Source organism: Haliotis rubra, unplaced genomic scaffold (assembly GCF_003918875.1).
Source record: "Haliotis rubra isolate DU_JTF1 unplaced genomic scaffold, ASM391887v1 Scf117, whole genome shotgun sequence".
Lineage (NCBI taxonomy): Eukaryota > Metazoa > Mollusca > Gastropoda > Lepetellida > Haliotidae > Haliotis > Haliotis rubra.
Genome location: NW_025765081.1, coordinates 1,711,785 through 1,729,849, shown reverse-complemented (window position 1 = coordinate 1,729,849; position 18,065 = coordinate 1,711,785). Strand labels below are relative to the sequence as shown.

At 40.4% G+C, this 18,065-nt stretch overlaps 2 protein-coding genes across 2 annotated transcripts; both read right to left on the bottom strand.

The window, feature by feature from the left end:
* Positions 1-343: 343 nt before the first annotated feature.
* Positions 344-2,349, bottom strand: LOC124257771 (dorsal-ventral patterning tolloid-like protein 1). Its single transcript, XM_046691917.1, has 4 exons — positions 2,242-2,349; positions 1,823-2,050; positions 909-1,014; positions 344-399 (listed from the first exon to the last, which is right to left on the bottom strand). The coding sequence occupies exons 1-3, from the start codon at positions 2,345-2,347 to the stop codon at positions 914-916; spliced, it is 435 nt and encodes a 144-aa protein (XP_046547873.1). The 5' UTR covers positions 2,348-2,349; the 3' UTR covers positions 344-399; positions 909-913.
* A 190-nt stretch (positions 2,350-2,539) lies between these two features.
* LOC124258039 (cubilin-like) lies at positions 2,540-17,787 on the bottom strand. Its single transcript, XM_046692114.1, has 19 exons — positions 17,710-17,787; positions 17,119-17,152; positions 15,379-15,630; positions 14,674-14,766; positions 12,889-12,951; positions 12,333-12,578; positions 11,493-11,585; positions 11,179-11,277; positions 10,794-10,877; positions 8,756-9,004; positions 8,281-8,367; positions 7,656-7,883; positions 6,708-6,830; positions 6,101-6,154; positions 5,449-5,700; positions 4,743-4,835; positions 3,809-4,072; positions 3,498-3,590; positions 2,540-2,796 (listed from the first exon to the last, which is right to left on the bottom strand). The coding sequence occupies exons 1-19, from the start codon at positions 17,785-17,787 to the stop codon at positions 2,540-2,542; spliced, it is 2,742 nt and encodes a 913-aa protein (XP_046548070.1).
* Between the last annotated feature and the right edge of the window lie 278 nt (positions 17,788-18,065).

Here is an 18,065-nt window from a genome sequence, read left to right as displayed (position 1 = left end):
TTGCTCTAAACTACCGGATAACAAATATAAATAGTAGACGCCCTGAAAGATATGTAAATAAATTGTGTAGTGGTTTGCAGTGCTAGTTGCTTTCGTATTGCACATGTTATGCTGTTTCGATATGCCAAAATGTACACATGTACTAACATATCATAGCCTTTGATCTCATAGGCTCGGAGACGACCTTTCTATGCGACAGGTCGGTCATAACGTATGTTATTAACGTTCATTCTTCCTCATCCTGACTCATTCGCATTGGAAACCATCCTGAAAGAGTTTCAGTGATGCTGTCTATGGTGCTCGTTTGTTCAATTTTGTACAAAGACAAAACAGAGTATGCTTATCGTTTAAGTGGTTTATTTAGAATGTCTTCCGTCTCATGGTAAAACACCCATGTCTCTGTAACCAAAATATACATGTATTAATTGCAATGAAGACAGGTTACACTTCAATAACTAAATGTATTGTGTTTTAATAGTATTTAGCAGCGTTTAATGCATGATAAATATTGCACTGATATAGCATAGCATTTGCCCCGCCCGTCCTGGTACATAAGCGTGCAATTCTATTGTACAATAATCATGATGGTTACTACAAACTACCAATGGCATTTTGCAAGCTATAAATCCACTTTTACTCAGTCGAAGAATAGAAAGGTGGAGATACCTTCTGAGTGACGAGTATCGTGGCCAACAGCGAATTCTGGGAAATGTCATTTACTGCCATCATCCGTTTCCTTTCTTGGTATTCATCTATTACTAATCTCGATATTTGATTGGTTGACAAAATCCAATTGCTAATCGACGGGCACATATTCAGTGTACGTTTACGGAAATGTGACCCTTGTTGGGACTGTGATTAATAAGAAATATATTAACATTGGCTTATAAATGTGGTCAGAATCTTACTTAATTTACTGAATTTCATGAGGGATGAAAGTGAAGTCTATCTTGAAACCTTCTCCATTTACAGATCCATCGCTTGTGAAGACGAACTGGAAATGACCATCAGTACCTAGAAAAATGTAAATGCCTGTCAGAAACAACCAATGGTACAATCGGTATAATACAAAGAATTGCAAACAATTATACACTGTCTGGTAAACAAAAAGGGAATTTTGAGAATCACAGATCCTCCGTCAATACAACACGCACCGATTGCTGAAACCTCTCCAGGCATTTTATTTAAACATGTATGTAATTCACAAGGAAAAGGTTTGAGTACAGGTTTTCACAACCTAGGTTGCCCTCTTCCGAAAAAGAACAACATTTACGTGATTGTCTTTATATAATAATTTAAATATGTACAAAGGACAGAGAGAATAACTACATACTAATATAATTGAAATATTTACAAAAGATACAAAACCAATAAACAGAGATGTACATGTATAGCAGAAAACAGTGTATTACATTTAGTTATGTCTTTTAGTTTGATTAATATATTTATGGACAGTGTAAAACAAGTGTACATTTTTGTTGTAGTTGAGATGTATGCTCTCGTTTGACGATAATGACATATCGGGGACTAGCTTCCTTTTACAAATTTTAGTTATGCTGTTAACTAATACATTTCTTGCAGTGTAAAAAGTAAACATTCTATCAAGTAGTGATAACCGTTTACACGTGGATAACTACAGCGACATTAAACACAATTCTAAGTAAGGCATAATTTAACTGGGAGCATAAGTAGCGTAATTTTTCAAGCAATATGTTCTACTTTCTTCTTCAACCACAGTTAATATATGAAGACGCACAACACAGAAAAAATCCTTTTCATTGGGAATGGCATTGGGAATGGGTAATATGTGTGTGTTACTCACTGTACGTCTTCTCTCCGATGTTTGTTCCACACAGCTTGTCTCCTCCCATCTCCACAGCGTCATATCGGCAACTGCTGTCTCTCTCAACGTCAAACAATGGGAAGTTGAAAAGAAGTTCTCCAGGACTTGGGGTGTTGATGGTGTAGGTGCAGTACATGTGGCTGCCGTAACCACCAGGCTGTGACTCAAAGGTACCGGAGGTGCCGTTTATGGTTGCATTGCAGTAGACTGAAATAGGTGTGATTCATCACGTTATTCAGCGATTATTATAACTGAGAAATATGGTTTGATAATGAGCAGTAAGAGGAATAAATAATTTCAACGTGGAATTGAGATAAGGCAAATGTGAAACTGAGATGAGGCACGTTAAAGCCTGTCATAACGCAGACAAGAAACTGAGATAACATAACGTTACTTACCAAGTTCAGTGACATAGTTAAAGGAGAAACCGCTACGCACAACACTTCCGTCACTGGTAAATGTCATGTCAACTGATTGCCCGGTGTCTACAAAAGAGTAAAGCATAAAGGTATTTCAAAACAAAGACTTTCCAAACAACATTTTACTCGTTTGTTATGTCACTGTCATAGTCTCCATGAATGCTCATTTGGAACATGTTAGAATCATAGAACCATCAATTGTCTTAGAAATATGTGTTTAAAGTGCAACAATTGGACAGCAATGATTAACTGCAGTTAATTTAAAGGTATAGCAAGACTACCTACATTGTCTGATAAAGGACTCTTTAGCTCCACACAGTTTCTCGCTGGTGTCGTCACTTGACACTGTCAAACTGTCATAGTCGCAGCCCGTATCGTCCTCGATGTCAAAACGGGTAAAGTTGACAGTGGTGATGTGAGGGGTGGGGGGAGAGCGGATAGTGATGTCACAGTGTTGGTTGTTTTCGTATTGTCCCTCGGAATCAGTGGCCAGGGTATAGGTGCCCTCAAGATCATCACTGTCGAAGTTGCAGTCTGGAATTTCAGTACATGTTGAAAAAGAAGTAGATCACACGAAACGTGATCAGAAAATATACTTCTTCAAGACTTGAACGCCTAAAAGCGATACACAGAACCTCTTTTCTAAACCTTATGGGATGTGTGTTTAATGCAGAAATTATTGGATTCGACTCTCAGCTTCTCCTTAATTATAGATACACAATGTAGTTTGTAATCCCAAATATGCCACGTTCTCAATCATTCGTAACTATATATTCTCTTCACTATATGGCTGGAATAACGCCGATGTGACGTAAAGCCCAACTCAACCCAATCCGTAACCATAATGCATTATTGACGTGATAATATTCCACATCGATTGGAGGTCTGTTTAAGGTTATACGTATGGACATTGTCATGGAAGCTATGCTCCAAAATGTTAACACTTTTGGTGGAGCTGAAGTGACATTAATAACATGACACAATAGTTTCCCTTCACTTGTGCCTGGTATGTTAGCAAATATGAAATTCATTCCTATTTTCTGAGAGACAAAGGCGATATTCTGTATCAAAAGATGATTAAAAGGACATGTGTTGCTACTGGCATTCATCAAAAACAAGGGCTGTTTACTATGTATTTGTGGGGTGTCTATGGTAATCTGCGTTATGATGTTTCAGTGACCTCAGTCCTGGCCTGTTTAATGTATGTTGTATATTGACACTCAAAGAATACTTACGCTCTTCAATACTGAACAAAGCCACAAAACCCTTTCCTGTATTACTGCTGTCACTTCTGAAGCGGATTATGGCTGATCCACCTTGCACTGACACTGAAGGAAAGACATCACATTATAAAGGTAATTAGGAAGATGTCAAGTTATATTAATGACAATACAAACACCAGTTTCTCAATCTTCATGGCATACAAGAATGTATTTTACCTGAATATGTGTAAGCAGTCATAATATCTGCTGCACTTATCTTGGTCACAAAGTTCTCTCATACAACAAGCAAATGGAAAATACTGACAATGTTCGAGGACTCGTACCTCTGGTTGCGTTGGGCAAATCACTTCCACAGTATTTGTCATCCCCAACCTGGACGTAGTCGTAGCGGCAGTTGCTTGAAGACTCTGTGTCGAGGGCGGTGAAGTTGATGTTCAGGTAGAAGAGGGTGTTGCGAGTGAACACATAAGAGCAGTCCATGTTGTTTTGGTAGTCACTGCCGGTACCCGGGAGACTTTGGATAACGCCCTCTGAGATGTTGGTGTTGATGTATGTACATTCGCCATTATTCATGGAAGGGACACCTCCTGAATCGCACAAAATGTAAATGTGGTTCATGATAAGTAAATTGACCAATTCTTAGGTGCATGGAACGGTTTTCGTTATTCAAGACGGTACATCTTCATTACAAGTACTTCAAGTGAGGATCAGAGTGAGAATCGGCATTCCGAAAGCTAGGTTTATGGTAAGAGGAGACAACTGGATGGGGTGAGCAGGCATTACTTGACAGACTGGCTTTGTGCGTGTCACCGAATTCCAAAACCCAGATCGATGCTCATCATGATGCTTACTGGATTATTTTCTCCCGCTCATTTACAGACTGTCACCATAGAGTTTGAATATCTCTGTGCTAAAAAAATAACTTCAGAGTAAAACATCCAAACAGACACTAAACCTACATTACAAATGATGAATGTTAGTGAGATCATTACAGTCTAGTGGGTATTAAAAATTGTTTCCTTACGTTCGACTGAGACTTCGTGTATTTGTAGTACAAATAATGACGTGTGAAACCCGGATCAGTGAAATTAGTACAAGAGAGATTCGCATGCGATACACTTAGTGAATATCTGTTATTGTGATAGTTAGACAGGGCAAGGACAACAAATACACATGAGCCATTGGTGAATGAATGAATTTTAACTATGAAGTTTGCTGGAGTGTAAGACGTTTAAAGACTAAACAAGTGTCGCTTACTTGGTTGAATGGTGTAAGTTGCAGCGTATCCTGCTCCTGTCTGGCTGGAGTCAGAAGAGAACGTCAGTGTAACGTTACCGCCATCCGATGTGTCTGAAAGCATCAGTATATACAATATATTTATTTCAGTATATGTAATTCTTGTGTTTCAAAGCATTGATAATTTCCATAATTAATGAAGACGGACAGATCCCATTATTGTATTGGATCTATAGCCTGTTTTTATATTGCATTGTCCAAATAGTGCTATCAGTTTTAACTTTCCACACTAGTTTTAGTTGTAATTGTGATATTCTAGTTGTTTTACTGTCCTTCGTCGACAGGTTTGTATAACGTACAGATATTCCATTTCAATGTCAAATGTTCTCATTTAACTTTTTATTGTATAAATTGTTTTCGTCACGATATGGCTGAGATATTGCCGATGTGACGTTAAATATAAACTCACTCACTCACTCATTATTGTATTTGTTCAGTTGATCTTAGTTTGTGTATTAAAGGGGACATTGTACTTGATACAGTAGAGAACGAGCAACCGTGTGACTTCTATGGGCATATGAGCTACCTCCTCATTTACAGTGTGTACCTAGGGGAACGCTCTTTCAAGTCGATGTACACCCTTTGTCTGATGATATGGTATTTAAAATTCTAATTACAACAGTGTACAAGATCTTAGATGTAAGATTAACATGTGTGTGAGACTGACACTCCACTGTTCTGTCGCTCCAGCTTGATCCACATCCCTTCTGGCTGCTGCTCAGGCCCGTATCCACCTCCAGATAGTCGTATCTACAGTTAGATGAGGACTCGAGGTCAAACGTTGTGAAGCTGACGACCAAGGTGTATGGTGTATTGGGGCCTGTGATAACAGTGACACAGTGCTCGTTGTTGGCGTAGCTGCCGTTGCCGGGGCTTGTCAGGGCGCCATTATCTGATGTCAGGACTTGGTTGCAGGTTTCTGTCATTAAGAGACGGCAGACAGAAATTGTTACATCAGTGAGTGTGCTGGGTTTAACGCTGTTTTGAACAGTATTCCAGTTACATCTCGGTGTGTCTGGGTTATCACTTGATAATACACACTGTGTTTTGGAGACATTTTGTACTAACATAGAAGAACATATATCAGGAAAATCATTATTGGTGACTATTTATGAACTCGTGAACAGACAAAGTCAGATCAAATATGCCATGGATTCAATAGCGCTTTAGAAGATGTTTTGCCTGGCTATCAAACAGGGAGATTGATTGTTGTTTAACGCCGCACTCAGCAATATTCCAGCTTTATGGCGGCTCAGACGGGAAGAACACACAAACGAACCAAGGCAGTCACTGCCACTCCAAGACAAACTAAGACTCACCAGGCTCAGTGGGTGATGTCGTGATAGGCTCAGTGGTAGGGGGAATGGTTGTTACTGAAAAGTAATGTCAAACATGCACTTAGGCATTTACGAAAAAATATCATATCACATTATTATTTGAAAGTCTTATCTAGCTGTGAAATCAACTTCAGTGATGACATAGAGGATTGAGAAAACAGCTAAGTATTTGAAGAAATCCCATAAAATGTTGAAATATGTGTCGATCACACATGAGGATAGTCTCAATATGACGGTGAGAACGCGTTGGTTCTCATTATGAAAACAAAGACGGAAACGAAAATCACAAGCCACTCAGATTTTCGTTACAAAGATTTCGCATACGGATACTGACACGACCCAATACTTGGAGCCACATTGCTGATTCAGTACCACAAACCCTGGTTGGCGTATTGGTGATTCCTTGCACGACTCAAAGCCATGGTGGGCATATTGCTGATTCATAAGACGGCCCAAAAAACTTTATTGGAATATTGCTGATTCAATATCACCACGAACTCTGGTGGGGTCGTTGCTGATTCCTTATACCACGTAGAACTTGGAATACAAATTACTTATCCCTCAACGAGGGCTCTCTTCGACCCAGTACCTGGTAGTGTTGGAAGTGGGGATGTGGTTACATCGGTCTGTGTGAAGTTGAAGTTTATACGGAATCCAGCATCAGTTACGGAACCGTCACTTGTGAAGACGAACTGGAAATGTCCATCAGTACCTGTAGGAGCATACATGTTTCTTACTGACGCAATAAAGGAAAACGCTTTTTTAAGAACGCAAAAAAAGAACTGATCAGTTCTTTTCTGAAAGACTCATGCTAACATTTCCACCTCGAGGAACACGACCGAACACAGGTGATGTGTGGGTATCTGTCTAGAGGGATACTGATATGTCACACGTGCTTCTAGAGACATGAGACAGGCAGGTTACTGATATATCACACGTGCTTCTAGAGACATGAGACAGACAGGTTACTGATATGTTACACGTGCTTCTAGAGACATGAGACAGGCAGGTTACTGATATGTTACACGTGCTTCTAGAGACATGAGACAGGCAGGATACTGATATGTCACATGTGATTCTAGAGACATGAGGCAGGCAGGATACTGATATGTCACATTTGATTCTAGAGACATGAGACAGGCAGGATACTGATATGTCACACGTGCTTCTAGAGATATGAGACAGACAGGTTACTGATATGTCACACGTGCTTCTAGAGACATGAGACAGGCAGGATACTGGTATGTCACCGTGCTTCTAGAGACATGAGACAGGCAGGTTACTGATATGTCACACGTGCTTCTAGAGACATGAGACAGACAGGTTACTGATATGTTACACGTGCTTCTAGAGACATGAGACAGGCAGGATATTGATATGTCACACGTGCTTCTAGAGACATGAGACAGACTGGTTACTGATATGTCACACGTGCTTCTAGAGACATGAGACAGACAGGTGTCTTCGACAACAAACGTGTTACTGTGACAGGATAACTCGAAATGTTGTTCATAGTTTATCCTTGTGTACTACTCACTGTACATCTTGTCCTCCACGAATGTTCCACATAGCTTGTCTCCTTCCATCTCCACGGCGTCGTATCGACAGCTGCTGCTTGACTCAACGTCAAACAGTGGGAAGCTGAAGGCAAGTTCTCCAGGACCAGGGGTGTTGATGGTGTAGGTGCAGTACATGTTGTTCTCGTAGCCACCGGGTAGTGACTCAAAGGTTCCGGATTGGGCGTTTATAGTTGCATTGCAGTAGACTGAAACAGGAAATAATGAAGCATTGACTATTGTGAAATGATACAAAAATAAGTATGCCTGATAATGTGCTGCTGGAGGTTCTAGATGTTTATCTGAAAACTAGTATGCCTGATAATGTGTTGACACACATGACAAGTCACACGAAGAGATTGTGCATGTCATTGATGTTGTTTTTGTTTTTTATCCTCGCAGTCAGCAATATTCAAGCTATATGACGCCGGTCGAATCTCACACAGTCCAGTTACAGGCATCAGGAGAATCGTTAACGTCCATCAACCAGTTCTGGTTGCAGAATTTGGACCCGATCTGGACTTGTTGTTGTTCATGTTAAACGATACAATGCAAGCTGAGAAATGGCACATGTGAATATCTGATATTGCATATAATCATACGTACCAATTTCAGTGACATAATCAAAGGAGAAACCGCTGCGCACAACACTTCCGTCACTGGTAAATGTCATGTCAACTGATTGCCCGGTGTCTGCAAAACAGTAAAATGTATGGGAAACATGTCAATGTCATAGTCTCTCTGAATGTCCTCGAATTGAGACTTAATGATCGGCTTAATGTATATTTTAAGGAACTCATGAAAACATTATTTACAGCCCCAAAAATGTGTCATTACTTGTCATATAGACATCTACAACGTTGTTGTGTTTTCCTACAACCAACATTTCTCCAAGCATCTTTGTTGATGTAGTCAGAAAGCGATGTACAATTACCAACACTGCACCTCAAACGTAATCCAATCCCATGTTGACAGAACCACTTTAGAGTCTTAGCGCGGCACTTGTTGATGTTCATAACCACGAGATCTTTTGGTTTATAGCATACGAGCATAGGTTAAAAAGCACAGGAAGATATCTCACATTGTCTGATAAAGGACTCTTTTGCTGCACACAGTTTCTCGGTGCCCTCGTCACTTGTTATAGTTAAACTGTCATAGTCGCAGCCCGTATCGTCCTCGAGGTCAAAACGGGTAAAGTTGACAGTGGTGATGTGAGGGGTGGGAGGAGAGCGGATAGTGATGTCACAGTGTTGGTTGTTTTCGTATTGTCCCTCGGAATCGGTGGCCAGGGTATAGGTGCCCTCAAGGTTATCAATATCGAGGTTGCAGTCTGGAATTTTGGATGGGACAAAATGCTGAGTTACTTCAGTATCTGAATATGTTCGGATGTTACTGAAAACCTGAAAGTAATACTAACGTAATTATACACGAATTTCTTCGTTCACCTAGCACGTAGTTGACTGACAATGAAAGCTATTCATGCTACATATGAATCTACTATGTATGTTTTAAAATCGGACCCGGACCCACCTGTTGATTGCCCCCCACCATCCTACACGTGATAAAAACATGACCGAAAGTCTGTGCCCCTTAAATGTGCCATGCTCATTCTGTACACAGGCGACCGCCTCCGTGGTGTAGTGGTTAGAGCGTCCGCCCGGACAGCGGAAGGTCGCGGGTTCGATCCCCGACCGCGTCATACCAAAAGACGTTAAAATATGGTAATTGTTGGTCCCTGCCTGGCGCTCGGCGTTAATGGGTACATCAAGGACTGGTCGGCTCGGAGTCAGTATAATGTGTCTGAATGGGGTATTCATGCTTCACTGCGGCATGATATCTCAGTGGGCTAGCACTATAAAACCAGCTAAAGTCTGGGCTAGTACAAGCAGCCGCTCATACACATACACACGCATGTACGTCTTCATATGAGCGAAATATTCTCAAGCACGACGTTAAACCCAATTTCACCTCACCTCACCTGTACACAGGCGTCTCCCATGCCATCTTTGCAGCTCTAGCTTGCCCGTCCCTGATGAGTTACGTTCACGATGCTATGGTATCTGACTAACCGACCTCATAAAAATTTGGTTCTAACGAGCAAAAGACGTGAAACTGTCAGAATGGCTGTACAACCGTTGCTGTGCCCTTCTGTTAGAGTTGTCTTTATATACAGATAGTTTATGGACCGTTACATCACCATCCGAGATTGGATACACAAGTATTCTTTGGTGCACACGTACTGAACGAAGTCACAAAACACTTTCAAATAACTGCTGTCACCTCGCAAGTGGGTTATGGCTTATTAACATTGTTCTGACACTGGAGGATATCTTAATGGATTTATGTTTTGACCACTGCAAGTTGTACTCACCGCCATTTGGGTCGGGAAGACCTGTAGCGTTCACGGTTGTATTCACTGTCCAGCACACAGAAGTATAATACATATGATCAATAGCGAGACTACATTCGAATAATAGGAATGTTTGGTGAAGTGTAAGTAATAATGCAATACTGACATGACAGAGAATCGTAATTACTTCACGTCGTATAGTTACATTTCACAGGTACCTGTCATTAAGGGACAGCAGAGTGGAATTGTTATGTGATGCAAAATGTCAACAGCAATTCATACAGTGTATGTATTTGAATAGTGTACGCACATACATGTATTCAGTTCCCTAGAGGTTTGATACAGGGATCTCTAGAAGTAATAATATGATCCCTACAATGTTCTACTGTTTGAGAGCACAACATAATCATTATCTGGAAGTTGTACAGGGAGTTGTACTCACCGTCCTCGGTGTCGAAGAGACTTCTAACGTCCACGGTTATATTCACTGTTCAACACATACAAATTCGATATACATGGTCTATGGTTAAGAGTGCATGCTATTAAATAGTAACGTTTTTTAAATGTTGATATTGATATGAAAGATAAACACATTTACCAAACTGTGTATTGATAGATGTTTCGCAATAGCAACTTTGCCAAAGAACTACACTGATTGAAAAAAGCCAAGTTCACTTTGAGGGTAAGAGGTCCGGGTGCTTAAGATTGACACATGTGACAAACCCTTCTGTTCCTACATTTACTTTATCTATATAGTGACTTGGCGTACCTGGAAGCGTTGTGGCTTCTGTGACATTGGGTGACGTCGTTGAGTTAATGATAACATCCACTGGATATGGCGTTGTCCCAAACACTAGAACGGCAGTGTTAACATATGTAGAACACTGACATCATAGGTATCGTCTGAGTTTGACCAGGATATACGCTATTGTCAATCTAGTGCCTTGATTATATTTGTACTCTGTGTGTTAGACACTATGATGCTCTATTATTATGACAATTCTTACTTCATCCAACACTAGTCTGTTGTACAGGGCATATTGGCATGACAATAAACAACATTTGGTACAAAACGTATTCTCAGATTTCATTTAACTGACAACGGCAATTTTACAAGAACTTCATGCATAGTAAGACCAAGAAACTTGGAGTACCTGGAAGTGATGTGACGTCTGTGAAATTGAGTGACATCGTTGAGTTGAAGATAGGGTCCACTGGGTATGGCGTTGTCTCCACGGATTCAAACTCTTGAACTACAATGAGTTACAAAAATATCAAATAATGAGTACAGGAATACCATTCGTGTAACCTCAGCATGAACCTCAACAGTATACAATTGCTCGATACACGGCATTGTCAACCCCAAGCTATGGTTACATGTACAATGTGATGTATGTCACCATGATGTAAATCCAGCCCTTTAATTATTACAAGCCTTCACCAATGGTGGAGTAGATCTGATATTTACCTGGATTCATGGCATATGTTGTCTGGAAACCCCTTCCTGTCACTGATCCGTCGGAGTGGAAGCAAACGTTGAAACGACCGTCGTGGACTTCAACTGGAGGAACAGAAACAGAATTTCATGCTGCCACAGCTTGTATATAGACATGTCTTTAGTATTATCAGCTTTAAATTGCTTGTGCTTCCATTGAAATACAAAGACTTATAATTCAGAATTTATAGAACCCGTCTGGATAATGGCTATGACTATCAGATGTTGATATCCCGATTTCCCTCCCGATTTATATAAACCTAACAAATTACGTCTGGTATGGTAAATTATGTATACATAAACTAACTTAGTCCCTCCATGGAAACTCTTTATTCAACCACAACAAAACCAGTCGTCAACTAACACTCTCTCTGGGTTCCCTGAACGTTTTATTTTTTGTTTAATCAACTTAAAATGAAACTGCGACTGCTTCAGCTCCATGGAATGTTATTTGTATGACAACACATCCGACCATTCAGTCATATTTAGACTTCGTCTGGATACTCCCTTTATTCCCATCTCCATGTAAGGCTTAGTGGCACATAGAGATAGGGATTTTACCAAATCTCTCCCCTGTTCCCCAATGCTATAAGTCTGTGGTATCTCACACATGAAGCACTAACGTAGGTCCTCCATGGAACCTCTGCAATCGATCAGAACAAAACCAGTCGTCAGATATGATTTAGAAACAGAATTGCTTGATATTGGCATATCTCTTTCCTGTTTCATAAAGCTATGAGCCTGTGGTATCACACACATGAACTTAGGTCCTCCATGGAACCTCTGCAACCAACCAGAACGAAGTCAACTCACACTCTCTCTGGGTTCCTGCATCAACAGAGCCACACTCCCTCAGTTTGGTGTTGCCGTCATCAAACTCGATATAGTCAAATATACATTCGGTGGCCTCTTCAATGTCAAACACGTTGAAGACAAAGGTGATGATGCCCGACCCTGAGAAGCTTGGATGAAGTGAATAACAGACGTCCTGGTTGTTGTCGTAGTTGCTGACAGAGTTGATACTGATGTTGCCATGGTTACCATAGTAGGTTACGTTGCCTGGACAAGATGCATAGATACTTATTACAAATTTAGTCACAATTATCCCCACTTTGGCATTTCAACTCACAATAATTGTGTTACACTTATAAGAAACCTTTGAAAAGCTTCATCACGTTTATGTCATGGCTCTTCTTGGAGACATGTTACCATCATATGTTATTAATAGTGTTAGAAACACGTTTGAATTCACTGCTAAAGAACAAAATAACTGTTATTATTTTTTTTCTGAAAAGCTGGCTCTTGTTAGGAAGATCTCATTCAGAATATATTTCAGATGGTATTTGCTCGTTATCGTGACTTTACCCACCATCAGGTGTTCCACTGAAAGTGTTGTCACATGTTGGTATGTACTCTTCAGGATTCTCCGGCACTGAAACCACCAGACATGCTTATTATAAACTCCTTGTACTTCAGGACGTTCAGGTGAGTGGGTGACTGAGTGGGTGAGTCGTATAAAAGGGTGCTGCAGTGGGGTGTGAAGAAAATTAAACATACTTTGTAGATATAACAGTCTTTCTGCTAACAGGTAATACATAACAAAGAATAAGAGAAGCTTGTGTACGTTCAAAATACTTTTACAGAAACTGTTTTGTGGACATGCAGCGTGCAGTATGTTCATCATAACTGCAAATTGGCTTTTCCAATAAAGTCAATATCACATATAATAATACTTACCACTCATCGTCGGGTAGGAAGTAGTGGCATATTGTGGATAGTCAGCAGTGACATAGTCAGGATAGGGAGAAGTGAAATAATTTTGGTATTGATAATAATTGTAGTAATAGTTGGGATAGCTGGTTGAGGGATATTGTGGATAGTCAGTAGACGCGTAGTAGGGATAGGGAGTAGTGAAATAATCTGGATATTGGTTATAATTATAGTAATAGCCGGGATAGCTACTAGTGGGATATTGTGGATAGTCAGTAGAGGCGTAGTAGGGATAGGGAGTAGTGAAATAATCTGGATATTGGTTATAATTATAGTAATAGCCGGGATAGCTACTAGTGGGATATTGTGGATAGTCAGTAGAGGCGTAGTAGGGATAGGGAGTTGTCAAATAATCTGGATATTGGTTATAATTATAGTAATAGCCGGGATAGCTGGTAGTGGGATATTGAGGATAGTCAGTAGAGGCGTAGTAGGGATAGGGAGTTGTCAAATAATCTGCATATTGGTTATAATTATAGTAATAGCCGGGATAGCTGGTAGTGGGATATTGAGGATAGTCAGTAGAGGCGTAGTAGGGATAGGGAGTAGTGAAATAATCTGCATATTGGTTATAATTATAGTAATAGCCGGGATAGCTGGTGGTAGCATATTGAGGATAGTCAGTAGTGACGTAATCAGGATAGCTAGTAGTAGCATATTGAGAATAATTCGTCGTAATAGTAATAATGAGCGTAATCTGGGTAGCTGGTAGTCGCATATATTGTCAGTCGTAATAATCGTAATAATAGAGCGTAGTCTGGGTAGCTGGTAGTAGCATACTGGGAATAGTCAGTCGTCACGTAGTCAGGATAGTCAGTGGAGACGTAGTAGGGATTGGGAGTTGTGAAATCTGGATACTGGTTATAGTTATAGTAATAGTCAGGATAGCTGGTGGTAGCATATTGGGGGTAGTCGGTAGTGACGTAATCAGGATAGTCAGTAGTGATATAGTCAGGATAGTCAGTTGTCAAAGAGCTTGTGGTGGTGGAGCTGCTGTCACCTGTGAAAAAGACATGTTGGGTTTAAATTCTGTTTGGTAAATAATGAACGGCTTTGCTCACTTCACGTTAGTTGATTCTGGTCTGTTTCTTTAAGATTTAATTCGCCCAGTTGAATTATACAATATTCAAGATCTAACTGACCAGCTTTACATGTTTTATATCATATTTTTATAAAGAAACTCCTCATCTTACAACGTTTCATGTTCGACTTCACTGGAACACATCTATAATAGCTGGCTTCATATGTTTTCTTCGTATACCACTGAAATACTTATGTATTATAGAGGGATGAAATGACCTTATTTGCATCAATAACATCTCCAGTCTGGCTTTACTGCAGATTACGTGTTAGTTAATCTGTTACAGTAGCATATTCCGATCACCTGTGTCAATGCTGTAGGATCCACTGAACCCTTCGCCGGTGACGGAGCCGTCGCTGGTGAAACACATTTGGAACTGACTTTCTGTGACAGTGACTGAAATATATAAAATCTGAAAAATATGCACTGTGACAACGACGAGAGGTTTAACAATAATGTAGTATAACAACGACACAACCTTTGGTCCAAAGCATCAAGGAAACATTAAATCATCCAAATTCTGTTTATTGCTATTAACCCCATGGATTCAGGGACTGAGTTCATGTTTTAATGTTGGGAACCTAAAGAAATGACAAAGATAGCACCTGTGACTAATTTCAACAGATGTTCATGATTCACACTGATCATGTCATTGGGGGTGCTGTCAGTGAGGTCAACTGAACGGAAACCTGGAAATGGACCGTTCACATAGTATACAAGACTTGTAACTGATTTCAGCAGATGTTCAGAACCTTTCAGAAAGGATAAAGCTAAAATACACTAATGATTCTGAAGAGTGGGTGTGTCGGTGGGTACAGAAAGGGAACCAAAAGGGAAAAGTGCATGTTGTACTATGTATGGAACATCTACTCGTTCATAGATCTAGGTATCCGATTAGCACAGTGTACATACAAAGCTTGACGCTTTTATCTGCGGTCAATTTTTATCTATTTTATCATGTCCTCTAATTCATCTCAAAATATTAACAGTATTGTATTCTGTACTCACATGTCCTTGAGAAGTTGGTCTTCTGTCCACACTCCTTCTCAGGCCCATCTTCCGTGTTGAAGGTAAGGGCATCATAGCTACAAGTGGAACTACTTTCTAGGTCAAACGTAGCAAAGTTGAATGTGATTGTCCACGTGCTTCCTTGTACATTAGGTTCGAATTCCCAGCAGCAGTTCTCGTTGTTGCTGTACTGACCGCCAATGTTGGTGGAAACTGGCCCGAAGTTGTCATACCTTATTCCTCCGTCACAACCTGAATAACGATGTTCAGTTAAGATATAAATATTACAACCACATTCTGCTGTCCCATCACAGGAATCGATTCCAGACTGCCAGATTGACTGTTTGGACCTTCTTATCTTACGCCCAATATGTTCCAGGACTGTACGGAACTGACTGAGGGAGCACAATATCCGGCCCCGACGACCTGCAATACGTCCAATTTTGCTCCAACATCACTGACAGGCACGTCTTGCCTGGTGCAGACAGCATCTACGGTACAGGATTTGGATCGTGTTTTGTTCCCTGATGAGTCGAAATTTCAACGGGACTGCACAGAGGGCAGGGCAATGGCGTATAGAAGGCGAGGTGAACGGTATGCTGACGCGTGCGTTGTTCAACGCCGACAGTTTGGTGGAAACAGCATTATGGTATGGGGAGATATCGCGTCTCGTGGACACAAATTGTCATTATCAATCTGACAGGTCTGCAATACAGGGATGAGATCATTGGACCTCATGTGCAGCCGTTCATTCAAGGACAGAGACGTAACTTCACGCTTCAGCAAGATCCTGCCCGTCCACATGTCGCTCCTGTTGTGACAGATACCCTGAGACACCCGAACATTCAGGTACCCATCTCGCCAACAGTGCTCACCGGATCTGTCCCCTATCAAGCACGCTTGGGATGAAATGAAGCGATGTTAAAGCCAAGAATCAGGCATTGGCGTTAGCTGAATTGGGACAAGCGTTGGTTCAGACATGGAACAACATTCCCCAAGCTTTCTCAATCGCTTAATGTCGTCTATTCGTCGTCGTTGTGAAGCCTGCATCGACGTCAATGGTGCACACACACTCAATACTGACAGGGGTTGAAGAATACCATTGCCCGACGCCCGGGTCCAGTGGAATTCTCCGGTCGGTCAAGTAAATATCCACATGAAACTTTACCGTGGTACAGTAGTGCCAAACTACTGATACTAAAGTATTTTGATGATAAAATGACAAATCAATTGCTACCAATTGATAAAGATGATTTGCAAAAGAAACCAAATTGTAAATTGTGGTCAAGTGAAATTAATATTTGGTCAAGTGGATTTTGAAAATTTACTGGACCTTTGTCCAGTGGAGTTTTGAAAAAATATTCATCCCCTGAATACTCAGTTTGTGAACTGACTTTTGACATATCTCTTCAAGGGCGTGTCACGATGTCGGGTGTCAAATCATACAGATTTCTATGTTATTCCGCCAACAGTTAAACAGAGATTAAGGGAAACACCACAAATGATGTTATTATCTTTTTGCATTAAAAAATGGTTTAAAACCAAATAATGCACATTTTATTCCAGTAGTACATGTCCTTTCTTTGGGATTGTCGGTCCCTTTTCGTTTTACTTGTTGAAAGTAAACTGCAAATGATTCCATTATGCATTGACTAAGATAAAAATAATACGCCAACTTGATTTAATCAAAGTGTGAGCACCAGACTGAATATTCATCTCTAAATAAATACCAGGACTAACCGTTTGTTTGTCGTTTCTCACGTGCTTGAACATTCTGTGGAAAAACACAACAAGCTATGATCAATTTGATCACATTACCATTCCAAAAGACTTGACAAAACTTCCAAAAGATCAGAAAACATCCAAACATACCACACATACGTCCCTTTTCCAATACTTTTGGTCAATTATAGCTCTTTCCGATACATTCAGTGACAAACATTATACTTCTAACAAGGAACCAACAACGTAAGAAAATGACGTCTATGCCAAGGGAAACTATAACGGATGGCAGCTTGCATGGCTTTCGATGAACGCAGAAATATGAACGAGTTCATGATTGAAAGTGAACATTTCCCCATGTGCCTTCAATGCAATCATCTACTTGAGAACCGAAAAGGGCATGACACTTAACACATGAAAAACGTATTTCTTTAATTTTACAGAAACCGTTGCCAAACTTTGTAAGCCTGATTAAGATATAAAATACTGTCTACCATTTAACCCAGATTCTTGAAATAGGTACATACTTTGCTGTTCTGCTTGTTCCAACCATATCCGTATTGCACTTAGTCTTATATGCAGTAAAACAATTAGCAGAAATATACTCACATTGAAAGCCCGTCCTTCAGTCTGAGCCAAAAGAAGGCTCACTACCAGAGTAAAGCAGATCATGCCTGGGACATTCATGCTGCATGTGCTGAATGCCACGAAATGAACCTGCCTTTATACACATTCACAGAATAAACACCTGTTCAATGCAGCAAAATACCAATGTTAGAAAAACATGTGTCAGCAGAACATGACGAAACAGTCCAACATAAAGGTTGATGGAACATCTGCACATAGTCGATGGTTCACCTGCTACCGTGGATCTTAGATATCCCAACTAATGGACAGGTGACCTGAAACACGGAATACGATTACATGTGAGGTTTACTTAGCTGTAGATATATGAAAGAGGAGGT

Excerpts from the sequence above, each read along its gene's own strand:
- LOC124257771 (XM_046691917.1), bottom strand. The coding sequence starts at position 2,347 with ATGCTTTACTCTTTTGTAGACACCGGGCAATCAGTTGACATGACATTT. Across the intron at positions 2,051-2,241 it reads TAACTATGTCACTGAACTTG|TCTACTGCAATGCAACCATA; the intron begins GTAAGTAACGTT and ends CACCTATTTCAG. Across the intron at positions 1,015-1,822 it reads CATCGGAGAGAAGACGTACA|GTACTGATGGTCATTTCCAG; the intron begins GTGAGTAACACA and ends ACATTTTTCTAG.
- LOC124258039 (XM_046692114.1), bottom strand. The coding sequence starts at position 17,787 with ATGAATGTCCCAGGCATGATCTGCTTTACTCTGGTAGTGAGCCTTCTT. Across the intron at positions 3,591-3,808 it reads TTTGCCCAACGCAACCAGAG|TGTCAGTGCAAGGTGGATCA; the intron begins GTACGAGTCCTC and ends TCTTTCCTTCAG. Across the intron at positions 2,797-3,497 it reads TTTGTTCAGTATTGAAGAGC|ACTGCAACTTCGACAGTGAT; the intron begins GTAAGTATTCTT and ends CTGAAATTCCAG.